We start from the raw sequence: 27729 nt of genomic DNA, 5'->3' as shown, positions 1-27729 counted from the left end.
ACTAACACATCTCCCTTTGAAGTCTGATTTACATACCTCAAAATTGAGATTTGATGAAGATTTTATTTTTATGGCTGGGGGCAGAAATTGGTTGATTTTTATAATAAAACTTTAAATAGTGGACTTATGGTGATCAGATTGTAGAGGGAAGTAAACTACTGTTATAAAAGACAATTATTTCAATTCAAAGTTGCCAGTTAAAAGCCATTTTTCCACTTGAAACAGTCCAGTTTACTTACATTTCTCCAGGTACCCCTATCAACGATCGTTCGCAGAAACTGAAAATGGAACCTTTGCACTTCTCAATTCGTAGCATTAACTTGTGTAAGTGTGTGTCTGTGTGTGTATAAAGTGGACTTTGCACCCAGACACTGCTCACTTCCGTCAACTGGTAGCCAGAGTCAACACAGTGCAGGCAGGTTGTCATTTGTGATGTGAGCATGCAAGAGGGTGTTAAGTTGTCAGAGCTGTCATCATGCTTACGTCCGGCTCTGATAAGAGGTGCTTAGTGTGACTCACTCCTTTATTCGCCCTACATCCCTCTGTTTACCTTCGTCACTTATTCCTTGTTCTGGGTGTCATGTAGCCGAGCATCTCCACCTCCACTGAGTGACACGGATCCACAAATATATGCACATTTCGTTGATTGGTCCATTGTATGGATCATCACAGAGTTTTGGCTCTGGCTCACTGTGGACCTGTAATTTATCATAGCATGACAAATGCAAATCTGCACTTAGAACCTGCAGTGACAAATTAGATTGATGACAGAGAAGGAAGCAGGAAGAAGATAAATTTCTTTATTTCTTCCCATATGAGTCATAATTTGTACAAATGAAGGAAGAATACTCTGAATATAAAAGATAAAAATATAAATGTGTGAATAGAAAATACTTAGGGTTTGTTTTTGTCATAATGCTGCCACCCAGTGGCTGGTTAGAGAAACTTCAGGCACATATAGCTCAGTCCATTTGTTGAGGCAGCAGTCCAAGAAGAGAGAGAGTTTGAGATGACAAGAGGTCAGCTCAGGTTTTAGGGATTTATAGGATGCTGAGACTTTTGTCTACAAACCAGACCAGTTACATGAAAACACAAGAATGTTACTAAAGTAGACTTGTGGACCTCCCTCAACCTGAGCTGCCAACTTTTATTTTAAACCCATCCTTTCTCTTGGGCTGCATCTTTGGTAAAATTACACATTAGAAGAAGCCAGGCAGGGGGCGTCTGGCGAGGAGAAGAAGTCGCAGAAGCCCTCCTCGGACAGGTGTCCGTACTCGTTGTTGTAGAAGGTCTGTCCTGACAGCTGGCTGAAGAAGTTGGGACAGTGTCTTGAGCTGCTGGTGCCACTGCTTCGACCCAGCGAACCATGGGAGGCTGTGAGAGGCTCTGTGCTGCTGCTGCTGCTTATACGACTGGGAATGGAACAAAATATAGAAAAGTCGGTTGTTGTGTTGACTTAATATGTCAGGAATTAAGGGGAAATTTTGATTTGTAGATACCTAAGAATGTTTATCTTTAAGCTCTGGGCCAGTATTAATCAAAATGCTAAAAGACTTGAAAGGCAATTTTTAAAGATTTATATCTTTAAATGCTTTGTGGCTGAGTGCCATAGACAAGGGAGGGAATTCAGAAAGTAATGAGAGACCGACAAACGCAACAATGTTTTTTAATCTTCTCATGGGGTTTGTTGATAATAACAAAAATGTTAACTAGATCTTAATTGGAAGATTTAAAAAATCATCATTCTTACAGAAAAATAAAAGCTTTTTTTTAATCATATTTGACTATTCTGCTAAAAGAGCTCCAGAGCTCAGTTTCTGAGACATGATTTTGAATGACATCATTGGACATCATTGGTCATAATTAGCAATGCGGTATCTCAATACTGTAACATGAAACTCAGAAATGAAACATGTAAATTCAGAGTAGTGTAGTTTTATAGCTTGTCATTTCCAGATGCTGCTTGCTTGTAAGCTGCTCTATCCACCATTTGATGGGATGTTACATCACTTTTTTTTTTTTTTTTTTTGCATTTCTCAGGATTGCAAACGACTTGCATAAAGCTGACATTGATTTTGCTCGTGCTCTCTTTCCACACATCACAGTGTGGTGTAGCTTATGGCAGTAAATTTCCCCTCATGGTATGATCAACCTACTCTACAAGCAACCAATTTTCATGCTTCAATTTGGTTTTGTTACCATTTTGCTAAATTTCCTATACTTACATCCTATTTATATCATTGATAGCTTCTTCTTGTTAATTTCCAAAGCTACCAGGAATTTGAAGTATTTCACACAACTAAAAGACAAAAAGCCATACAGGCTTTTTGCAGAATAACATATTACAGAGAAAATGTAAGTTTAAATCCGTGTTTCTGATGGGATACTCCTGATGTGAGCATACATGTCATCACTTGAGAGCTGCTCTTAAAAAAGTTCTTCCTACATTTTGCTGTAAGAAGGAATGAGTGTCTAGATAAATGATATTTTTACATTCAGTGAGGAACTTTTTACTGCAAATTTAGAGCGTTGTTAAATGTAACACACAGAACTTTGATAAATAGAGGTTTTAATGACTCAGACTTTTGCTTACTTCTACTCACTGATGCATAAGTCAAGACTGCTGATGTTTACTTTGCAAATCTAGTTTCACCACATGTAAGGCAGTGAGTCATTACTGTCCTTCATTGTACATGCCTCCATTTTAGAGAGAATGACTGTTTTCTCATATTGACTCTGAAACATGTTGCGCTCCTACAAACGTAGCGTTTGCTGATATAACTGAAAGGTGTCACCTTAACCTGACAGTCATTCTGTCTTGTCATAGTGAAAAATTGCGACTAAGTACCAGCACAGCTCTCACATGTCGCTTTCAATTTCTGACAGTAATGTGGATCTTTAGCTTTCGTAACACTGACCTTTTTGAGACAGCCCCCCTGTGCTTGTGCTCAATTCGCTCAAATTCTTCTGAGGCCAAAACCATCCCGCTGTCCGTCTGGTTATCCTGGGAACAGAGTTGAGTTTGACATCATGTGAATTTAATGACTTCGTTTGACCCCGCTGCTGTTTGTCTCCAGCAGCTGGCAACTATTTTTGGTAATTATCTGAGGAGAAAGTTCCCAAAGTTGGAACGCCATTCAAAAAAAAATGTCACCAGCCAGTTCACATTTTGAACAGTTGATGATAAAGAAGATTTAAAAAAAAAGCACTCACTTGAGAAGCCTTCTGTGGGTGCATCTCCAGGGGCAGCTCTTCAAATGTCTTCACTCTAGGTTGGCATATTTTTGAGGGTCCCACAAACACACAGCCGGCAAAGGGCACGCAGTTATAATACCTGCTCAAGAAGTATATAAAAGATGATCAGATAAATTCCTGACCAGACTGAACTGAAAAATTGCAAAATATACTGTGTTCAGTGAGAAAAATAGTATAATAATAGTATATTTCAATAAAATGTTGCATACAGGGGTTAAAATTTTGTTCACAAAATGATATTCCCTTTTCAAGTAGTTTCATTAATGATCAGTGAGGAGGCTGTGAAACTATTCTATACATAAGATAAATCAGAGTGATACATGAAGATACAAACATGATGATACATCTGAGTAGTAAAAATGTTTTTCCCCAACTCGTAAAACATCTCACGACCCTCAAAATGATGTTTTCTGTCCCTGAGGATTTGTGACCATTCTTTGAGAACAGTCAGTTGATTGAAGTTTAAACAAAGAACAAGAAAAAAAGCTTCTTGGGGAAGTTTTCCTTCCAGCACCTCAGTATCACGTCATCTCTTCCTAGCAATCTATGATTCATTGATTGATAAGACTGGAAAATTTTAAAGGGTGAAATCTGGGGTCTTGTGTAAGCTTCTACCAATTGGGGAACCAATGGGAGAAAAACTTTTTTATTTGATAAAAGGCTTTTTTTTTCTTTCTTTCTTAAATAAATTGATGCTTTTATGGGTATATATGTGCAGGTTGAGGTCACCCCTCAAGGATAAGACCGGCGATATTCAATATTTTGTTAATGTAAAAAAAAATCCTATAAAAAAGACTAAAACCAAAAACACATTAGTCTGTCTCTCAATACAGTACTTTCCAACTTTACTTGCTTGCCGTGGCTCTCAGCCCCGAGCCCTTTTATTCCTACTGAAGACATACATCTTGACAAACTGGGTCGAGACTTTCAATTTAAAAAAAAAAACAGGCCAAATAATTTCCTTAAACACCTGGCCACTGTAGATTTTAGCTAAAAATGACTAAATGTTGCATTTGTTGGGGACTGTTTTCAGCGGTGGAGGTCTATAGCACCGAAGAAAAAGATAGATCAGGCTTTGGCTTCACAAAAAAAATATTTGTGTGTAGGATTGTTGGTTTTGGTCTTTTATTGGGATTTGTTGACAATAAGAAAAAATGGTTTCCAGCTCCAAATCAAAAAGAAGAGAGAAGGGGGTGTGAATTAGTACCTGGTGGGCAGAGTGTTGCAGGCTAGTCTGAGTTCCTCTTCAGATGGGGGGCGTGATGAGGCCTGCGAGAAACCGTCGTCTTCTGAGCTCTGCGAGTGGTTCAGAGGGATGTAGTCCTTCCCATCCTGTGGGGAAATGTGTTGAAGATTCAAAGACATGAAAACGCTTTACAAAACAAAACATTCAACATCCATAGAATGAGCAGTGAACTTACAGGTAGGCTGTTGTCCTGCAGCAGGTCTCCCAGGATCTGCACCAGAGCGGGGAAGGTCGGTCTCTCTTTAGGCTCACCCTGCCAGCAGGCCAGCATGATGCCATATCTACCAGCAGAGGGCAGCACAGTCACAAAGGATGACACTAAGCTCTTCCAATTTCCCAGACTCAATAACGTAACTACACATTTGATCCTACATCCTCTCAAAATTATGACATTCTTGAGGGGATTCATGTTTGGTTACATATGAGGGAGATGGAATAAATTAAAGCCTACACTTACATTTCAGGCGAGGCAGTCTCTGGTGCTCTCATCCTCACGCCATCCTTCAATCGTTTGCAAAACTCTTCATCAATCTGCACTCCTGGGTACGGAGATGCACCTGAATGTGGACAAAGTGGGGAGGATGAGACATTAATTAGCATGCCAGAGAAGGGAAAAACAAGTTATTATGTGTTTGGATAATAGAAATGATTTACTTTGCTTTACATTCCCTATTGCTTTTTGCAGCGACAGAGATTTACCGACACTCCTTCACAGATCTGGTTGAGACTGTATTGAGGTTTTGTTTCCTTTGACTTCTGTACAAATGAATGTCTTCATGAAAAGATGAAATTGGTGTACTTTGATGTTGTTATTTACCCAGTGAAAAGATTTCCCAGAGCAGAACTCCAAAGGACCACACGTCACTCTGGCTGGTGTACACTTTGTCAAAAATGCTCTCTGGAGCCATCCACTTTAGAGGCAGGCGAGCCTGAAAGAACATTAAAAAACACCAGACAAATATTGAGAGATAGTCATGTAAACAGGAACGGCGCCTGCCTTTCAACTGAATCATTATGCTGGTAATGGCTTTGAAAAAAAAAAGACTTAGATGTTTCGCCACAGAGCAGACTAATTAGAGATAGATAATAAACTCTAAAGTAGAGAGTGTGAAGGTGTCGTACGTTGCCTTTCCTGACGTAGTCGGGGTCTTTGTATATGTCTCTGGCCAGGCCGAAGTCACAGATCTTCACGATGTTGTTCTCTGACAGGAGAATGTTCCGGGCTGCCAGGTCTCTGTGGATACACTGCGGATACACACAGGACCACACATACATCAAAAACCCTGCAGACAGGTGTGTGTCCATGTATGCGCTCGTGTTTGTGTTTACATACACTGTCAACACGTTGTTTTCTCTGATGAGTTAATTACAGATGTGATTTGTGAGAAAGTAAATCACAAGTTGGCTGTATTTAATAATCTGTTTTGTTTAAAATCTGCGAGTGTGTTTTCATATGTGTGTGTGTGTGCTAGTTTGTGACTGGGACTGGACTATGTCTTGGCCAGGCTGGGCTCTGTGGAATCGCTGCAGGAGATCCAACATCGCTCACAGAGCTGTCAAGTAAATGTGCCTACAGGGTCACGACTGGTTTAGAGCCATCGTTTAAAGCCAGACAGTGTGCTGACAGAGTCTGATCGCTAATGTTCATGATCAGTTATGGCTGCTTTTTTTTTTTTTTTTAATTTCAGACTTTATACAGATACCAGTGGTTTCATTTGTATGATAGATTGTGGGTTGGACATTAACAGACTCTGTTCAGGCAAGTCTCTGATTAAATGATGCTATAATTTGGAAAGCAGCTCCAGATCTACTTGGATCGAGTGTTGGAATGTCACTAGTACATTTACTTAAGTACTGTGTTTAAGTACTTTGAGTATTTCCATTTTATGGTACTTTATACTTCTACTTCACCACATTTCATCAAGAAATATTTTACTTTTTATTCAACTACATTTATTTGAGAACTGTAGCTATTAGTTTCTTTGAAAAATAAAACTTTCTATCAAGTATTTTAGCAAGTGATGACATATTGTTGTTGATAAACTGATAAACTTCCCCAAAGTATATAAAATATATAAAAACACCTCCAGGAGCTACAATGTGAGAATGCCTCTTACAATGATATTCCAGTAATACAAAAGATACCCACTTTGAAAGGGGTTGTACTGCATAATGAGTACTTTCTATATACTTTAAATAGATTTTGCTGCATAATCTTCTATTCTTTCAATTAAAGATCCCCTCCAGACATGTTTTAAGATGTATATAAAATACTCTACTTTGAATAATAGTTGTCATCTAATATGGTTTTTCCACAAAAAAGTCATCTCATTAAAATCCTTAAAATGGCATATCCTCCTTCTCTCTTATTAAAAAGTCCAGAGTCTATAAATACGTAAATATATTTCATTTTAAAAGTTTAACTGCTGGACACGAGATGTCTCCTGCTACACTGTAAAGTCCATTCTCAGTGTTTGTGAACTGGAAGTTTCAAGTTTCCTCATCACACATGTGTAAGTTGAATATTGGACCAGAATTGGCTCCAAACTGGTTGTGATGTCATAAATCATGCTGGTAGGTTTACGATGAGCACAGAGAAACTTTGCACATACATCATTCTGTACAGTGAAGCTCAAACATCCAAATGAAGGGACAAGAAGAAAAACACATTTTTGAGTAGAGGGGGACTTTAACTAACATTTTGAATCAGGAGGACCTTTACTTATAGTAGAGTATTTTTATTTTGCAGTATTGCTACTTTTATTCAAGTAAAGGATCCAGATATTTTTACCACTACTGCTCAAATCACTCATAAGCTGTGTCCTAGTTCCACACTACATGACAATTGTACACAATATTAGTTAGCACATTAGCATACAAGACATTAAGGGAGAAAGAAAATAATGCATTTAATGTGGAAAAGAACATTAACCTGTGATTTGACACACCACTGCCAATTAAACTTCACAAAGACATTATTTTCTATTTCCAAAGATCATCAACCACAATTTGTTTTAATGTTTGTTGTTAATGTGGTTCTTTTGTGCATTGCATTGTGGGACAAAAGTGTTTATCATCAACACATTTCAAAAATCATGAGGATTTAGTAAGTACGCCAGTGTGAAAGCACAACATACTCCAAACCTCCTTAGTATTAGTAGTGTATATATTGTGGAACTGGGACATAGCTCTAATCATAAGTGGTCACATTGTTAATTAACAAGCACAAAGGACTGAAAAGCTGAATGATCCCAGCTACAATCTACTGCCTCTGAAGCCGACTGGTGACAATTCACCACTGTTCATTCACTAATTGTTGTATTAGCACGGACGACTAACCTTTCTAGAGGCCAGGAACTCCATCCCACGAGCCACCTGGAAGCTGTAGCAAATTAGATCTTCTATTGTCAGAGGAGTTTTCCACAAGTCCTCCACTGGAGAGAGAAAAAAAGGGAAAATATAAACATGAGAGCTATGTTTGTAACAAGATAATGAATTAAACAATTTACTCTTGAGAGTCACAACAGACTCACTTTTCTCCACAGTCGGTTTCTGATTGGACGCGTTGGACGACTGACTCTGAGGACTGATGAGCGAGGAGGAGGAGGGAGAAGGCGGGTGGCGAGCTCTCTGGTCCATTTGACCCGCCTCGATCATTCGTCTCACCTGGCTCTGAGTTTTCGGAGAGCGATCCTAAGCGGGGAAATAAGTCGATGCATCATCTCCACAGTCAATATTGAAAAAACGAAACAAAATCCAGGTGTCAGAGTTTTTGAGCGGTTGTTCAAGGTTTCTTAAGAAAATGCTGTTTAGTAAAAGAGACAAAGATAGAAATATCAGCTGAACTAAAGCAGAGAAGACTCATTTTAAAGATTAAGCTGCAGACAAATTATCATTTCAGTGGAAATAAACATGAAAGTGGAAGAAAATGCTTAATTTTCTTAGGTGTTTTGATACCCTGTATGGGAGGAAGAACTCTCTCTTGGCTCGCAGGAAGTTGGACAGATTCCCATACTTGCAGTATTCCACTATCACCATCAGTGGACCTGTTGATACAGATAGTTTATACTGTATGTACAGTACGTATATGATGCATATGTAGTATATTTCAGCTGTTTTTTGTTTAGGAACTCTCTCCTCACATCATATTATAATAGTGTGTGTCTGCATGCTGCCTGACATTAGCTGCAATACTTTGCAAGCACAGTAAACGCTTTCAGCTGTGCACCCCTCAAAAAAAGCACTATAGGTCAAAATTATGTATGGCCAAAGAAAAAGAAAGACAGCTGTTCGACTTTCTCAGTTCATTTGCTCTTGTGCAGAAGCTGAAGGGGGTAGACAAAATAATGTAAACACCTCATAAAAAAGGGAATTCCATTCTGTTGGCTCAATACAGTTTCGATGAAATGTTACAGCATAACAGCCTCGACCATCACTTAACACTTTACAATACAATACATGTAACATGAGATACATATAAATGCATGCACTCACCATTTGGTTTGGTGCAGGCTCCTAACAGGTTCACTACATTCAGATGGTTACCAATGTGAATCAGGATCTTTAACTCCGACATCAAGGCCTTGTGCTCACTGGCTGTGGCTCCATCTGAAAGGCACCCATCCACAGAGCGGATTTAAAAACATTTTACTGTGTATTTTTGCATTTTTACATAATATACGTACATCTACCAAGTCATGTGTTACACATACTGTACTGAATTTACATAAAACGGTATATAAATGTAAATTAAGAGACGTTAAGCTGTCTTATTGAGATCTACTTCAAATTTTTGCACCAGTAGCTTCTCAGAAAGCTTCCTAAAATAATCTGTGATTAATGCCACTGCAAGCAGCTACAGTAAGTAGCTTGGAAAAGTAATTTAACAGGTCACATGCACATAAAGACGAATCTCACCCTTCAGCATCTTGACAGCCACTGTGTCCAGACTAGTGCTCTTGCTGATGCCATAGATTGATGCCTCAATTACTTTTCCAAAGGCACCGTGGCCTAAAACCTTTCCTGTGTTGGGGGAGAGAAAAGAAAAAAGACAGAATATTCAGGCTCATTGATCTATGCAAGCTTGGTTTTAGTCTCACTGGAATACACAAACAGTTGTGGTTGGGAGCGGTTGCAAAATGTAAATGCATCTGGCATCCATATAGACAACTGGGAGGAATTTCAATTTCAATCGCAGCATTTGGAAAACAACATGTTCCCATAAGTTGCAGTTGAGGAACAGATGCTTTTCCTCAGGGCGTTTTTAAAAAGCTGTGCTGGGAATGAGCACATATTTAACATTAGCACTTTACTTGGCAGCACTTTGCCTGGCTGGCTGCAGTCCAAACTCATGCCATTAAGGATTCTGGAAATGGAAAAGTAATTCACTTTCATCCATCTATCCACTTTCATCCGTGCCTGTATATTCCTCCCTCCCATTCACTCCTTTATCCCACCATCCATACATCCTTTCTTCTCCCACCGGTTGCTCACCCAGTCGGAGTCTGTCTCGAGAGATCTCCCACTGTGAGGAGTCGTAGGGCAGGTATTCACACTGCTCGTCCAGAGGCACCTCCCCCGGGTCCATAATGATTGACAGATAGCCTGTCTTTATGTCGGCCGGGTTAACCTGAAGCACACAGAGAGAAAGAGCTATGTAAGGTGGGGAGGTGAAAGACCAAGTTGGGCTGAATAGCTGGAAATGATAAATGAGGTGGGAGTAATGCAGCAACAAAAATGAAACAATATGAGAAGAGAAAGAGGGAAAGGTTACAAGAAACAAATGCAGTCTTGATGGTTTATTGAAAGGAAGTCATCCCTGTAGTATGTTTTGAAAATGTAATTTTGGGAAGTGTGATGTTTTTCTCCTCAGCTGAAGGGAAGGTGTGGGATTTTCTTTTTTTTTTGGTAGAAATAATCAAATAAACAGCTTGCACGCTTCAGGGCTCCAATGTCTACTTATTATTTATTGCATCAATAATAAGTAGACATTGGAGCCCTGCATTGTGTGAGCTGTTTATTTGTTTATTTGTACATTTGCACACTTTCAGCCCGCCACCTGCCCTCTTTGGTTTGGATATGCATGCATACTCCTATTTTGGGAGTTTCTTTCCATACTTGAGAAGGCAACAACCTCTTTAACCCTATTAGATGAGTCAAAGAATAAATTGTGGTCATGCTGGAAACAAGGCTGGAAACATTTTCATTTTCTGAGAAACTGGTATTTAGTTTTCATCCAATATTGACTATTTTGTGGTTTTCAATAGCTGTCTTGGGGACTGGTGTCCACATTCTGTACATAATCATTTATCTACTTTTGTTAAGTAATGTGTTAACAGTAACCCTTTCACTGTTGGAAAAAAGAATAGAGATAAGAAAGAGAAGAGTGGGAAAAAAAAAACACCTCCACATATCAAGCCACATATCGATCAACTGTGTGAGGTGATCTAATATGTGACCTAGTGAGGAGAAACTAAAAAGCAATCTGTGCCTCGTTACGGTCCTGTTTATTGTTAGGTCTAAGAGTGGCACACAAATAATTCTGGACTCACAGGAAATATCAGGAGCTCTCTGTCAGCAGTAAATTACAGACTCACATAAAGATCAAACGGGTTGCGCTCAAATGCCGACAGAGCTGCAGTGAGTCAAAGGTTAAAGAGTTTCCATCACAAGCTGCCGGCCTCACTCACAAACACACAGACACACACAGTTGTAAGCGGCGACCTCTGACCCGTTTCACATTGCAGAAGATGAGGATGAGCAAGGCCCAGAAGAAAACAGCGATCACTCCAGTCCCGATGAGTATTACAATCTCCACGTTGGCCTTGTCGCTTGAACCTTGACAGAAAGAAAGAAAACATAAGAGAAAGAAAGAAATCCACTTTTAGATGCACACGTTTCAGAAACCATCTATGTATCCTCTTACAGGTCTTCTAATTTAATTTCTCTTTGATGACATTACTTCTCACTGACTGTAGGGGGTGCTATATTACAAACAATTGTTCCTGGCTTTCTGACAGGCTCTTTACATTAAATCTTTAAGTTACAGCAATGAGCTAAACATCAATGTACTCAATTCAGCAATTCATCAGGAAACCACTTCCAGCAAACCCATTACATTATTCATTCTGCATATAAAATGTCCCCACCCCACAGTCAATGACTTTGATTTTTATTGTGGAGAGCCGCGCATAAGAGCACAAGCTGTATCGACAAGTGTGAGAGGTGAACAATGAGAATTCAGTCAGTACATTTTGTGTGAAGATGTGAGTTTGAGGGCAACTGTGATTTCAAGCCTGAGTGCTCTTGAAAAAGTACAGCCAGTGTTGAGAGTGCGTGAGTGGATTTGGGTGTCTCGGCGATATGTTATACGTGTGTGTGAGTGTGTGTTTGCGTATGTGTGTGTGTGTCTCTCACCAATGACCTGGACAGCCGCTGAGGAGTGGACACAACCACGCTGGTTGCAGGCGGTGCAGGTGTAAAGACCGGCATCCTCCTCTCTAACTCGCTGGATACTCAGTGTGCGGTTTGCATCCTGCAGCTGGATCCCTGCGAGGAGGCATGGGATGATTAGTGACACACAAACACACACACACCCGAACACACACCCGTACTTCAATGTGAAACAATGCACATCTGTAACTTCTCCTCACCTCTCACATCATCAATACAGCAACATTTTCAACAACATTTTTGTCACACATCCGGACCTCAGTCTATATAACTATTTTATTATCGTCCTGTGTGATGAGCTGTGTGTCCCTGTGGGTCCTTTGAGTGAACCCAGAGCATCAGCTGTCACTCAAACCCAAACTGACCACCCCTTCTCTTCCTCCCCTCCTCCACCCCCTCATCTCCTTCAGATGTTAAGAAGAGATGCATACTGAGAAAGCTAATGAGCCATGTCTATCTGCCCTGCGGGGTTGTGTGTGTGTGTGTGTGTGTGTGTGTGTGTGGGGTGGGGGGTGGGGTGGGGGAGGCGAGGGGGGAGGGCGGCACATCCGTACAACACTTGTACATCCATACAAGTATTCTTGTCACTGTTGCTGTTTGACACATTTGTTTAACAGTATGAGTGTGTGTGAGTGGGCTGGTGGGCGGTTGTATATCTGTGTGTTCATTTTTGGCTTTTAATAGCTGAGCGACAGCAACATCTGCTGAAAGTTGTCATAAACATCTGCTCTTTTATGTAATGTGTAAGCAGGATGTAGTAAACCGGGCTGGAAACTCACCTCAGCAGAATAACCTCATGGGATAATACGAATTCTGCTAAATTAAGATTCAACAAGGCAAACTCCATGAGTAACTCAGACAATGCCGGTGTATGAGTGTATGTGTTATGTATGTGAGGCTGCTGGGTTGGTGGGTGAGTGGGCAGCAGCGTGGTTGTGTAAATAAGTGTACCACCAGTGTAGGTGTAGGCTGACACACCTGACATTTGGTGGAGAGGCTGGTTGTCTTTGAACCAGGAGAGGCGGGGCAGAGGTCTGCCCTCCACATCGCACTCCATCCGCAGGGATTCGGTCACATTAACTGTCTGGTTGGTGAGGCTGCGCTTGTACCGAGGCGCCTCCAGGGCTACAGAGAGGCGGAGGGGACAAAAGACAGAAAGAGAGCAGGAGAAAGAAGGAGAAATCAACACTATTACTTGCCTGCACTGAATGTGTGCAATGCAATATCAGCCCTGTAAAAGGACTGTAAATGTACATATTTACTCAAGAGTCTCATAGGATTGAAGGAAGGGCAAAAGTCAGAAATTCCCATTAAAATGTACATCTATCCGCCAGGCACTGATGCAAGGTTAACTTACAGCGTACAACGCAAATAAAGCATGAATTTGTTTGTGTGTTTCAACCCTGCAGCGTCTCAACTCTGTTTTCTGGTCACTACATATTGATGCGATGCGAACACCAGGTACTCTCTCCATTATGTGTGGATGTGGGTATGGGGCTGCGTGGGCTCTTCTTTGTGTGTATTTTTAAGCCTCCAAGCATCTCAGTGCTGGGTCCGTTGTGACCTGTGTGTTTCTGCTGCCGAGGGTTGACCTTTTCTCTATAATAGACTCTTTTCACGGCGGACATTTTGACTTGTCAAAGCAGGAAAAGCACAGGTGGAATTATTAATGTTAATGAAGGCTGCATTCCGTTTAGGTTATCCGGTTCCAGGTCTCTGGTATTATGTTTGCTCACACTGACATGGCTTGTTGGGACAATTAATGGAATGGAACTATCATTAAAGTTAGTATTTACACCTGTGCTTTTCCTGCTTCAAAAAGGTTAAAATGTCTGCTGTGAAAAGGGTCTATTAGCTGTGGTCAGAGTGAGTGGCTTTCTACATCAGACCGTGTGTGTACATCTGTGTCTGGAGCTTCCACCTCTTTTATCTCTCACCTTTGACAGAGATGTATTTGAACAGGCACTGTTTCTCCCCACTCCGCCTGCTCTGAGCCTCACAGACGTAATGACCCTCATCTTGCAGCTGTACAGCAGGGATGGTGAAATCCAGGACCCAGCTGTTGGAGGGCTCCTGGAAGGAGAGCTGGCCATCAAGCGTGACAGCGTAGAGGTGCACGCTCCTGCAGTCCAGCTCCTGGGGCTTGCCCTGCACATCCTTCAGAGCCTGGGGGTCAAGGCGGTACCACTGCAGCTGCTCGTAGGTGTAATTGTCAGCGCTGCAGCACAGGGACACTTTCTCCTGCTCCAGGGGATTCTCTGAGGGCTGCACGTCCACGCTGAACCCCGCAGGGACGGCTGTGAAGATACAGAGAGGGGTTAGGTGAAGCGGCTAGGTAACCTAGTAAGACAGAGCTTGTGCAATGTAATGTGATGTTAATGGATAGGTTCACAATTTTTCACTTTTGTCCTAAAACAACAGTCAGGTGCCAAAATGAACACTGACATGTTTTTCTTGCTGTAATCATTCCTCCTGTTCATACTATTAAGGGATCCCTTCATAATACACTTACAATGTAGGTGATGGAGGACAAAATCCACAATCCCCCTTCGGTGCTAAAGTGTATTTAAAAGTTTATTTGAAGCTAATATGAAGAGTCACACATCTAAATTAGTCAGATCAAGTCAATATCTTTCAAAGTTCCTGTCTTTTTAGTGCCAAATTCTCTCTTTTTGTTACTGTTCTACTGCAGCCGAACAGAAAAACAGTCGAGACACAAAGAGGCATTTTTTTACTAAAAAGACTGTAATTGTGGAAGATATCTACTTTATTTCAAACTCAGACTGCTCACGCCTCATGTAATCTTTTAGATAAACTTTAAAATACATTTTCACTCAAAACAAGGACTGTGGATGGTGCATTAAGAAGGGATCTTCTAAAGTCAGTATGAACAGGAGGAATGATTACAGCAAGAAAAAAAAAACTGTTTCAATATTCATTTGGGCACCTGATTATTGTTTTAAGACAGACTTGAAAAATTGTGAACCCGTCCTTTGATGAAAATTATGCCCTAAGGGATTAGTTCACTTAAATTACAAAAAACATTTCTCACATGAATCCAGTAGTATCTATCCATGCAGATAGTCTTCATTTCCTTGATGTGTGTGAGATTTCGATTGTCACCCCATTGAAATGGAGGAGTGTAAATGTGTTCATGGTGCTCACAGAATTAGAAAATGGAATTTAAACAATTCAGCAGAAAAAAAAAATAAAAGCCATTTTCCTCAAGTAGGGCTATTCTGCTGTTTAACATTCTTTTCAGTGAGAATAGTTAATAACAGTCACTTCGAACACTTGCTTGTGCCATGGAAGCCTGTTCAATAACCCATCAATGTTCTTCAATAAAAAGTAATGTTGCTGTAGAATTTTTTAAAAGTAATTTTCCAATACTGTGAGCAAAAACAGAGTTGTTTTCACCCCCGTTGTAATGAGGTGGAAGCAGAAATCTCAGAAAATGATATCTCAAAATCTGGACAAACACCACCAAAATTATTTTCATAGCACTCAGTACTTTGGGGAGCTGAATTCTGTGTTCTCAGTCAAAGGCAAGGTGACATCCAACTCAACATACTTACTGGTTACATAGAAGTAAATCAGCCGTTCGTCTTTTCCCACTTTGTTGTCAGCAGAACACTTGTACATGACTGAAACACTGGCGTTGCGAATCTGAAGCCTGCTCACTATCTGTAGGGTGAGAAAAGGTGGATGAGACTTTTAATTCATCTGGAGGAGACACGGATATTTTAAAAGGAAGTGCGGCCCGCTGTCATGTAATTCTTGAACTGTGAGCTGACACGAGCCAGATATTGTGCTGACAAGCCCAACAAAAAGCAAACTCACTCAGGTGTGACTGAAAAAACATCAGGACATTTGCGTGTCCGTGTAATAATTTCCTGTTACAGCTGTGGTTTACAAATGTGCAGACATGTATGTGTGTGTGTGTGTGCGCGTGTGTTCCCCTGCATGTGTGTCTGGATGTGTTTATAACCAGCGCTCAAAGGAAGTCTGCAGAGGAAGACTGTTCTAAATATTTCTACTGTGGAAATGGTTCTTGATTGACAAATTTTGTTATGGAGCTCAGAATTTGGGACGCTTACATAAAAACATCACAGTTCACGGATAAGTCAACTTATGTAAATGTATTCTTTTCTGGGTTGCATCCTAATAATATTCATATAATAGGCATTGTTTTACAGAAATTTTAATATTAGTATTATTATAGAACATCATGCATTTTGGAAAAGGGAGGCCTTTCCATAGAACAACAGTAATAATCAAACAGCCTGGGCGAACCTTTTGTCGTCCATCCACCACTTCGACAGACGTTTCAATAGTCTCAATTTCATTCATGGCGTTTTCCAAGCTAATATTCTGCCAGTTCTGACAGTCCGCGATCCTGTCACTCCGGCCCTTCCTGTCTCGTCGGACCCTGGAGAGAAACACAGACACATTCATGACATCTCCCCCTCATTGACATGCAGAGCAGAGAGTGGGCAGTGGGGGAGAATTCAAAAGGACATCAAACCAGACATCCTGAGGTTTTATGAGAATTTTTTCTCTCCACACACTGGAATGCATTTTAGATCTGAACATCAGCTCGCATCCCAAAGCCAAGACAATTATGCAAAGTGTCCTGGTCACTAATGGAAAAACTACAGTATCCATTTCTATTATGAAGATCCATAGTGTGAACATCATAGCAGAACTAATGAAACATGAAATGGAATTTTGTTTTGCATTTCCTCCTGAAGGCAGCGCTTAACTATTCTTCATTAGCAGAAGGTGATCAGGGTCAATTCTTTTTACCTTGGTCATACTCTACAAAAAGCACACAGTTGCCTAGATATTTCATACATATATCAATTTAGAAGTGAACTATGCGGATTGTGTGGATTAAACATTACATTGCATGACATTACATGCACTCCCTGAAGACTTAAACCCTTCCCTTGAACATAACCACTAGCAAGGTTGTAGTTTGTAATATTTCTGGTAATTTTAGGAGTAAAATATTACAAATATTTTACTGCCTCAGCTGTACTTTGTTTTATTGCAAATTAGCAACATGCTAAACTAAGATTAGCATCAGCATTGTTTATTGTGCCGGAATTACATTTAGACCATAATGGAGATAAAATCTACAAAATCTACAATCTACTAAATCAATAAATAAATCAAAGGAATTGCATGTCATAAAAACGATACAATATATAAACAAATAAAGAGTCTTCTGCAGAGACTTCATGTGATGTTTGGCAACATTTTTGCAGCACATTTGACCTTTTTTATAGCAGTGACTGATTTTAATGTATCTGTAATGAGATAAATCAAACAAAACAAAAACAGAAATTTGGAGTAGATTTTGATTTATATATGTGATATTTGCCTGACAAAATAATTAAATTAATCATATCTTTTGGGAAAGAGGGATTATGATCAAAGAAAACAATGTCTATAGAGAGAAAATTCACAATTATATCATAAATGTATTAATGACTCTTCTTCTTTCTCATGACCTCAGTATTTATAATGTTCTAAAGGACCAGTTCGACATTTTTTGGAACAAACAAACTGCAAGAAAGCTTCACCATGGCCAAAATGTTTTGTGATGTGACATGAATAATACAGACTCTGACTGATGGTGTCTTATCATTTGAAAATACTGTTTGCTCATATTTGATATTTTTCAATTCATTTTCTTTACACACTTCAGGAAGTGGAATCCACACTGTGCTACCACAGTACTACAGGCTGCTGTGACTCATGATAGATATATTAGAAAGTCCTGCACTACATCTTCGACCATGAGATTAAAAAAGGAAATTCAATTCTTATGCAGCTGAAAATGTCAACACAGCCTCGCTTCAGTCAGTGCCCATGAAATGTCACAAAAGATGTACATGAGACAGAACGTGAACTAGACAGCCTGAGCTAAAGTTGTGCCTAACCTGTCACTGTTGTGTGTTGTGCCTATACTGCCTATATGGACAGATTATAGGCATACCCACATGGAAAGGTCAAGAGAACAGCAATAACTTCCGAAATAAAGCCTTGGAGGAAGACAGTGGAGGTAGGTGAATATTTGAGGGATATTCAGTGGAAGCAGCCACAACACAAGGGCTTAAAGGAATGGAAATAAGCTAAATGTACTGTATGACTGTCCAGAGAATCCATTATATAATGTCAGGGGATTCAGTGTAGATGGAGAAGGGGAGAAAAAGCCCCAGGCGATGCCTGGCAATAAGAGTGTGTGTGTGTATGTGTGAGTGTTTATGTGTGCATTTAAGCATGTATGTGTGTGATATACAGCACCCTGAAGTGCTTTTTGTGCTCAAACACACCTCAAAGGTTTATGTGCATTTCTGACACATGAATGAGTTTGTGAGTCTGTGTGTGTGTTACGTGTTTGCCTATATATATGTGAGAAAGTGAGACCGCTGTGAGAGAGCTGAACCATGGCGGATCAGCCACAGAGTAATAGCAGCACAATATTATTGCGTGGGGGAGGTTGTATGTTAGACATCGAACAGACACACTTTCCTTTCGTCTTCTCTTTCCTCTGTTTACGTCTCCTCCACCTTCCTCTTTATCTCTGCTATTTTCCTCCACCTCCACTTCTCTTTCTTCACCACCTCCTTCCACATTATCTCCTCCCTCTCTACTTTACTCAGAGCCAGTGGATACTTTCACGCTGACCTCTTCTTGTTATTTGGTCCTCACATTACGCTTCATGCACTGCATCCCACTCCTCTCTTTTCTGTCCAGTTCAATCAAAGCTTATCTGCTCCCACACATATAGAGTTTGCAAAAATATCAGTCTTGAGTGTGTGTATATGGGAGAAGTGTTGTTTTATTTTCTTACAGTCTGTTGCGGGTGCTGTTGAGGACACATGGACCCCAGGCCCTCCACTGCCAGCTGATGTTGGGAGCGGGGAGACCGTAGGCGGTGCATGTTAGAGTCTGGCTGCTGCCGCTCGGGTAAGGACTGGACGGTTCTGCCACTTCTTTCTCATGAATCTGTGGGGGAACTGGGAAAGACGAGAGAGTCATTCCATCCATTCAGCTAGCCATAATATTTAGGGTCACTGTAGCACCGCCACCCCATATAAAGAGCAGAAGATGTTATTTGATACAAGAAACTTTTAAAGGGATGACGCAGGTTGGCAGACAGATGTATTTGCAATAAAAGGCTCATGTTTATTATCAAACTAATAATAAAACAGAGACAAAAATGAACCCTGCGAAATTGAACAAAAATAACTGAAACAAAGCACAAAATCTGCAGCCTCACAGCAAGCTGCCACCTACTCTCTTCCCTACTCCATCTCAATTAACCAGTGACTGGCCTTTTACCTTCTCAGCCCCAACTAACTGGAACGTATCCTCTACTCAAGTTACCACAGGGTGAGCCGAACTGATACAAAGCTTTCAAAACATATAGAACATTGACGTGGATTTCTCTGTTACTGCTAACAATCACTGTTTTCTATGTTCACACACGCACAGCCATGAGTGCACCAAATTATACAGAATGTCATTTACTACAGAGCAGTTTTACCCTTCATACCTCAACTTGACAGCACCTAGTGACTCACTGCTTGGTGCAGCTAACGATGCACACCTGTTGTCGCTGTCACTGATTAAGCGGACGACCTGTCCAACCATCACAAAACAAATCACAACAGTACTGAAGCCCTTCAACAAAATATAACACTGTGACACTCACACCATCCAAATGGAACCCATATTCCACTATTTGCGTAACATGACAGACAGCATAATTAACAGAAACATTAGACTGAAATTAGTGATTTAACACAAAAACATCAGTAATGTTGGGAACCAGGGACCAGTGAAAAGGGAGAGGAGTAACTTTCTCACAGTCACAGACTTATCCAAGTCTATGTTTACTAGGCAGAACAAGGAAACACCCTGGACTAGCTGCCAGACTGTCATAAGGCTAACACAAAAAGACAGAAAAATCAACCTCATACTCTTATTCACAGCTATGAGACATTTACATTAGATTTTGAATGATGTGAAGAAACTAGAATGTGACTAGAACACAACAGGGACATTAGAAACAGAGAGGAAAGCTTGATGGGGAGAGAACAAGGAGAATTGTGCATAGTTCACTCAGAGAGCAAGATACAAATGCAATTCTGCGTAATATCTGTCTCAAATTCCACTCCAACAGGTTGCCTACGAAATTTGTAGCGAACAACCGAGAAGTCTACAAAAGAAAATTATTATTGCATTGACAACCTCTTGCGAATACTGTATTCTAAAGTAGGAACAACAGATTAGGTGTTTTCTTTGTATTTGCTTTGAACATGTGGTTTGTAATGATGCATTGTAGCAATAAGCTAATGTTGTATCTAGACTATTACAAAATTTAATGAAAAAATTAATAAATCAGTTTTCTTAATCAATCTGTTGCCATTAAGTTTTTGTGCATCTTTTCTTCATTGATGCAGCTCTTCTATTGTTGTGATATTCAAGCTTTTTTTTTAACTTTCTGATTAAAAAAAATATAACAATTCTCCACAAATACAAATCACACATAAGAACAGAATATTACACCTTTTTATGTAAAGCACTCATCATAATTATCACATCATTGTTTCTAAACCATCTTGAATCTACTCACATCCACTATTTACACACAAAACATGTGGCGTGATCTCCCCCCGAGAGTACACAGATCAACAGACTAGTTACCGTTGACAACAAGCGTGATGTTAAGTCTCTTCTCCAGTGCAGCGGCATTGTTCTTCAGCACCACCATGTAGAGCCCAGAATCCTCTTGACAAACATCCTTAATCTCCAAAGCGTGGTTAAGGTGCATCCTCATTCTTTTCATCTTGAACTCCGGGCGCTCGTTTATCAGCTTTCCATCTTTATACCTGGATGTAAACACACACAAGACACAGCTGCAACAGCGCAGAATACCCTCCTGCTGTGGTGCTCTGCCCCTAAATGAATCTGTTAATCTCAGCCGTATGAGGACTAATTACACTTGTGGATATTGCTCATTAGATTTAATGAGCACACCAGAGAGTCTCATCTTACCATTGTGTTTCAGGTGCGGGGAAGGCAGACACATTCACATGTAATTTGAACGACTTCTGACCAGCAGTTACCTCCACCACTTTTCCATTTCTGTAGTCCAGGTTAATAAACGGCTTTTCTGGAATAAGAGACATACATTTGCAAAAGTTTACCCCAGATTTCCATTAAACTACAAATGTATTAGCTTGATCAATACAGTGTACAAAATATATTCAGGTATCCTCAATAACAGATGTAATAATTACTTAGAGACTCGTGGATTATTGGAGGAAAAGCAGGGTATTTACTTATTTACCATATTTATGTAATATCCTCAGTGTAGAGAGCATGACTACAAAAAGGGAAAAATATATTTGCTTGTTTTGTTGATTTCAACAAAGCCTTTGATTGGATCAATAGAGACCTTTTCAAGTATAAATTATTATGTTCTCGCATTGATGGTAAATTTTATAATGCCATCAAAGCCTTGTACAAAGCCCCAGTTTATTGTCTGCAGTTAAATAATTTCAGGACTGGCTGGTTTGCTACTCCATTTGGACTGAGGCAAAGAGATGTACTTTTACCTACATTATTTGTCTTTTATGTAAATGACTTAGCTGAAGTAATTAAGCAGGCCAATCTAGATATAGTGATTGATAGTATGAATTTAAGTGTTTAGTTATATGCTAATGATATTGTGTTGGTTGCAGAGACAGAGATTAATTTACAAAAAAATGTTAAACATTCTGAGTTTATGATGTAGTTAATGGAGAATGATCATTAATAGTGAGAAAACACAGAATATAAAGTATAGAAAGCAACATAAACAGCAGAACAACCATATATTTAAATTTGGACCAATGTCTCTAAAGTACACTAGTTCTTATACATGTCTTGGTTTGGTTTTTAATGAAAATATGTGCTTTACAGAGGGAATTAAAGTACTGGCAGAATAAGCAGGAAGAGCACTAGGGTCTGTAGTGAATAAAATGAAATTGTGTCCTGTCCTTAGTTTTTCAACCTTCACTTGACTTTATGATTCAATGGTGGGCTCAGTTTCATTTTATTCTGCAGGAGTGTTGGGTTTTAAGGATGCCCCCGAGAGTAACGGCATCCAGAATCAAGCCATGAGGTGTTTTCTTGGGTTGCATAAATTTACTGCTAAGCGAGCTGTTGAAGGTGACATGGGATGGGAGTCATGTCTTGTAAAGCAGAGAGTTGAAGTGGTGACGTTGTGGAACCGCCGTATTCAGTTGCCAGAGGAATGACTGACCAAAAAGATCTTTAACTGGGATCGAGCTCACAGTTATCCTTGGTCGAGAGAGGTCACTGCAATATTGACTCTTTCTGATTTGAATCTTATTTTCAGGAATCACTTGCAGTGTAATATAAATACAGTCAAACAAAAACAATTAAAGCTCTATAAGGAACAATGGAAGAAGGATATTTGTAAGAAACCAGAGCTTAGAAACTACATTCAAATCAAATAATAGTACTATACAGAATCATATATAAAATTAAATTTACGGAGGGCAAAGATCCCTGTGTGCTCAGTGAGGAACTGGTACTTTACTGCTGGCATTTGAGGTAGGCAGATATAAAGGTATCCCTGAAGAACAACATTGATGTGTTTTTTGTAGTCTTGGTGTTATCGAGGATGAATTTCATTTTGTTTTTAATTGCCCTTTGTACAGTGACTTGAGGAATTATTTGTTTGAAAAAATCCAATTGAAAAATCCTGATTTGTTTTGGTTGTCAGAAGCTGATATGTCAAGACGGCTTTTTAATATAGAGATTTTTGTTTTGGTGAGATTAATAGGAGATGCTTGGCTGCTAAGACAGAAAACACTGTATCCATCATAACAGGGCATTTCTTCCATGTAAACTGAATGCTTTGAAATGTTCTCTTTTTGAATCTGTATGAGAAGCTGGCTTCTGCATGTTTTCTTTTCAAAGTGTCGAATAAAGTCAATCAATCAATCAAGCTGTGGTACTGTACATCATGGACTGTCATGTGGCCATCCTGGTTATTATTGTTCAGTGTCCTGTATGCCCATATGGGCCGAGCACCAGGAAGGTGCAGGACACTTAAATAATCAATCTATCAATGTTTACATAAGGTAGTTAGTGCTTTTAATTCTGATTCGCAAACCAAAAATCTTTTTGTTTGAGTAATAAACACAACCTGTAGCCTTGTAAGGTGGCTCTGAAAAGTTTGCAAAATGGTTCCTTTGTAGAGAACGGCAGCTTTAAGTCAACTCAGATTCACAACAGTCGCAGTGGATTCAAAAGGTGACCCAGAGTAAAAGCAAGAAAATGTGTCGAAACAGGTCAAAATGTCAACAGAAATGTCTACAGACACTTCTCCTCTGCTGTTGAGTGGTAAATGGACTGCACTTATATAGCACCGTTCTAGTCTTCCAACCACTCAAAGCACTTTTACACTACATGCCACATTCACTCATTCACACACACATACACACTGATCTCTCTCGTAAATGAGACGTTTGATTCAGTGCACCTCTGCTCAATCAATACACTCAGAGATTTTTCCAGTACAGCCTCTCTTGGTCTTGATATTGCCAGAAGCTTATGGCGGCTAATGTAAGCTATGGTAGCAAAGTTTAGCTACGTTAATATTGCTCTATAATCAACATACTGACTGTTGCACTGTGCTATTCTTACACTACGTTTTAGCATTTACCATCAAGAAAAAGACAAAATGAATGTTGTTTTCGAATGCAAGAAATATTGACTATGGTAGTTTTGAATTTGTTCTGTTAATAAAACCATAATAGAGAGAGTGCAATAGTATAAACATCTAGGGTCGATGAAAAACTTACTTTTAAAGTCCATATTGACATGTTCTTACCAAAGCTGAGATTGAAATTGGGCTTTCTTTTTAGAAATAAATCTTGCTTTCCTTTATTTACGAGAAACAGAACTGTTGAAGTAGTTTTCCTCTCTGTATTGGATTACGAGGATGTTACGTATGGGCGGGTGGCCAGGTCCACTCTCAGACGTTTAGATGCAGTATATCACTCCGCATTATGATTCATCACTGGAGATAGTTATGGGACACACCATTGCCAACTATATCAAAAAAAAACTGGAGTGCCTGCCTGCTGTGAGGAAAGAGCAGCATTTGTTCTTATGTATTTACAAAGCTATTTTATAAAAACTCCCCTCCTATCTCTCAGCCCTGCTTTCTTTGAACGTTGGTAGCCACAGACATCACTGACCCTGCAGGTGCCAAAAATTCATACAGAGTTATGAAAATCTGCTTTCTGTTACTGTGCCCCACATTCTTGGAATATGCTTCAAAACTTTACATTGACCCCATTAATACCATTGAGTCACTTTCAAGGTTTATTTCTAATTCTATTGATTGTAACTGTCATTTAATTTTTTGATTGTTCTTATTCTTATTGTTTTATTGATTTATTAATTTGTCTCATTGTCAATTCCTACACTTTTACTTTTTAGTATTGTTCATTTTATCTTATTTTTAATTGATATAGCCATGTATTCTTTTATTGCTATTTGATTTTAGTTTTGTCTACATATATTGCATGTCTGTACCATTGAGGGTTCTCCCTCAATGAGTTTTCTGAGGTTTTAAATAGATTAAATGAGTGAATGATTGCGAGTATGTTAGCATGTTGACATTGGGATTTAGCTCTAAGCATTGTTGTGTCTAAGTACAGCTTCACAGAGCTGCTCGTATGGGTGTGGACTCACGGTCAATGTGATATTTAAAAGATTTATTGAAAAAGAGGAAGTGAATGTGAACGGTTCTAGTGCTTACCGTGAACTATGACCTGAGTTTTTTCCGTTTGTGTTGTGTCCGTGCTGGTGACATTGCAGCTGTACGGGCCAGTGTCTGCAACAGTGACACTGTGGATGGTCAGGATGCTAACTGCCTCTGTGGCGTGAGACAGAGCTTCACGATAGGGCTTAGTGTCCACCGAACTGTTTGTCTGGTGAGAAGAAACAGACTGTGAGTATCATCAAGCATGGTCTAAAATTCAGTTTTTTTATTTACTGATGCCGTACAGCATGTGACCAACTGTTGCTGCTGCGTACCTGTTTACCAGGGTAAGACCACTTAATGTCCACCCCGGCGTTGAACTCCACCAACGCTGTACAGTTCAGGGTGAGGGCCTCCCCCACTATCAGTTCTACTGGCTCCTCAGGAAACAGCTTGACATCGTAAACCTGACTTCCTGTTCGGGAAAAAGAAAAAGGGGAGGGACAAACAGAGGGACAGAGGGAGGGGGACAGTGAGAGAGGTCACTGTGACATCGTCAGCAGTTTTTCCTTCCTCGCAGGACCAGAGGAAATGACTTTCCTTTGGACCAGGGGAGCCATCCTACTATAAAGAAGCTGTCTGTCACAGACTCACACTATTTCCATTCATGTGTCAAGCTTTATATCAGTGAAGCAAATTAAAGTGGCATATAGTGAAGCCTCAATTCAAAATGAGGGAAAAACGGCAAGCATGCTTTGGACACTGGCCAATGCCTCTGATATTCAAGTCACCTCTCTCTACAGTCACTGGAAATGACACGGGGTGTAAAAAAAACACATGCTGGTGATGTCTGTGCAGCAGACTGTGATTGCCTGATTGTTTAAACGCTCCATTAAACGCGCTTCGAGTGAAGACTCGCTCTCGGTTTCTCCACTGACTGATGCGGCTGTTACTTTTGGCCAGCAGCGGTGGGTATGAGTTTCCTTTCGCCCTCTGAAGTGAGAGGTGAATGATCTCACACAACATAGCAAAGAGCCCCTAGGTCTCTCAGAGTTCACTCGCAATGAGAGGGAACCTCAACATGAAATCTTGCTTCTTCGTTTCCTCAAAATTTAATTATGCTTTCCCTTCCTTTTCCTTCATTTCTTTTAATTCTGCTCACATAATGGCACACATAAAAAGGGGAGTTGTTTTCTGAGGAAATGGCATGATGAAATAAAATCCGCCAAATTGTCAGCATTAAGGCATAATTGCCTCACTGACTGCCATGTAGAATTATGGTGACAATGCAGCCAGTCTAGCACTACCTTTGACTTCCCAGCTAATTTCTCTCTCAGCAAGAGAAAAGCTTCAAATCTAATTTAAATATTTGTATTGGGTCAGTTGTGTTTTCGTAACTGCTGGACTAAAGGTTTGTGTGATTCTCTGCAGTTCTGCTAAGCTTCAAGCTGAAATACCAGAGGAGAGTGAACCCTTTAAACCTCTGGAGTGAACAAAGGTATAATGTCTTTTTTACCTGTAGTGTGGATTAGGTAGTTGGCAGAGTGGTGCTCTTCGCCTCCCAGTGTGGCAAAACACGAAAGTCCGATGAGCATTGGCACGCTGTCTATGATTTGTCTGGGAATGGACCAGCCTCGCTTGTTGTCCCATGTCATCCCACTCTTCTCCAGAGGCGTGGGATACTAAAATGACACACATTAAAAAAAAAAAAAAAGAAAAAATTGCTGGAGCTCAAATCATCAATTAAAGCACCATTTGACAGTTTAAATTACAGGAGTAAAGTGGGAGAAATCTGTGGTGAGTACAAACCGCATGGAGGGTGACGTTGAGATCGGGCACTGTAACCAGACATGGCACTATGATGTTTGTGGAAAAGCGTGTGATTAAAATGGTCTCCAGGTCATTCCCGTTGCCCTTGCTGTAGCTGCCTCTCCTGAGGAAGGGCTGCTTGGGGTCTGGATGCAGACAGAAAGAGGGAGCTGTTAAAGGGTAACCCTGATACCAGCAGCTAGATAATGACAGCTATTACTGAGGTGATTTCTTGAACGGACAGCCAGATATCTCAAAGCCTGATAATGACCCTCAAAGACACGCTGTATGGAGAGTTTATCATGATTACCATGTAATGCAACAGTAAATAGCATTTAGGACTGCTATTACATGTCAGCTAAGAGACAGACAGCCAAGGGGCTTAATCCTCCTCTAAATAGTGTTACATTTTCACCGCAAGCTGTCTGTTGGTGGAAAATATCACTCCTGTGTTTCATCCTTAACACCATGATGTTTCCCTTTTTGTTGTCTGTGACTCACAGCTACTGTTGCACGGGGCTGCGGGAGGACATCACAGCAATTGTGTCACCAATTTACATTGCGGCTGTTATCACTACAAAACCTCATATTCCCCCAGCATGAGCGCACACTATTATAAAAATGCTTATCTCTCAGGCTTCTCTGTCAATACCAGCGACTTTTGTATGGCAACCGAAGATGCTGTATGACCCTGCTCGCTTCTTTTCTTATTTCTTTATTTTTTAACGATACGCCTTTTATTATTTTCATACTTTTTTTTTTGCTGCAACACTCAGAGCTCTCACCTCAAGCTGCTGCAAGGCCTGAACAATGGGTCCTATCAAGAGGCTTATATTTTCTGCCCCATTGTGGTCTAAATACACACAGGTTACAGAAATAATACACAACTCCTCGCAGTTTAAGTCATCACAATAAATCACTGCAGGCAATCAGTTTTGGGAAAGGAGATGTCCTGCTTAGGGAAAGCAAAGTAGGATATGGGCCTGTGTGTGTGTGCGTGTGTGTGTGTGTGAGAGAATTTATTTGCAAATGTGTGTGACAGAGGAAGTGTTTGTGTATTTTACATGCGCCTGTGTGTGTGTTTGTAAGCCTATACACATACAGTGCACTCATGCATTCAGGTCATACTGAACATTTGTGTGTGTGTGTGTGTGTTTAGAGGGTG

General features: G+C 40.1%; 1 protein-coding gene across 2 annotated transcripts in view; it reads right to left on the bottom strand.

Moving 5' to 3' along the window:
• Positions 1-786: 786 nt before the first annotated feature.
• flt4 (fms related receptor tyrosine kinase 4) overlaps positions 787-27729 on the bottom strand; it is a 46848-nt gene continuing 19905 nt past the window's right edge. The window contains exons 4-30 of one of the 2 annotated variants that reach the window (XM_044363642.1): positions 26565-26710; positions 26272-26437; positions 25091-25230; positions 24813-24984; positions 21026-21143; positions 20675-20859; positions 18816-18981; positions 16247-16382; positions 15529-15637; positions 13891-14250; positions 12932-13078; positions 11918-12049; positions 11232-11338; positions 9995-10130; positions 9419-9523; positions 8996-9109; positions 8459-8547; positions 8035-8194; positions 7841-7935; positions 5624-5746; positions 5319-5430; positions 4959-5058; positions 4677-4782; positions 4463-4587; positions 3214-3268; positions 2919-3004; positions 787-1412 (exon numbers count right to left, since the gene is read on the bottom strand). In XM_044363642.1, the coding sequence (XP_044219577.1) occupies positions 1193-1412; positions 2919-3004; positions 3214-3268; positions 4463-4587; positions 4677-4782; positions 4959-5058; positions 5319-5430; positions 5624-5746; positions 7841-7935; positions 8035-8194; positions 8459-8547; positions 8996-9109; positions 9419-9523; positions 9995-10130; positions 11232-11338; positions 11918-12049; positions 12932-13078; positions 13891-14250; positions 15529-15637; positions 16247-16382; positions 18816-18981; positions 20675-20859; positions 21026-21143; positions 24813-24984; positions 25091-25230; positions 26272-26437; positions 26565-26710 (3710 nt within the window). In that variant the 3' untranslated portion in view covers positions 787-1192. Of the gene's footprint in view, positions 1413-2918; positions 3005-3213; positions 3335-4462; positions 4588-4676; positions 4783-4958; positions 5059-5318; positions 5431-5623; positions 5747-7840; positions 7936-8034; positions 8195-8458; positions 8548-8995; positions 9110-9418; positions 9524-9994; positions 10131-11231; positions 11339-11917; positions 12050-12931; positions 13079-13890; positions 14251-15528; positions 15638-16246; positions 16383-18815; positions 18982-20674; positions 20860-21025; positions 21144-24812; positions 24985-25090; positions 25231-26271; positions 26438-26564; positions 26711-27729 lie in introns of both variants that reach the window. The other variant, XM_044363641.1, reaches the window with a different exon arrangement.

Source organism: Thunnus albacares, chromosome 10, assembly GCF_914725855.1.
Source record: "Thunnus albacares chromosome 10, fThuAlb1.1, whole genome shotgun sequence".
Classification (NCBI taxonomy): Eukaryota; Metazoa; Chordata; class Actinopteri; order Scombriformes; family Scombridae; genus Thunnus; species Thunnus albacares.
The sequence above is the reverse complement of the archived record's forward strand: the minus strand, read 5'-3'. Positions and strand labels throughout refer to the sequence as shown.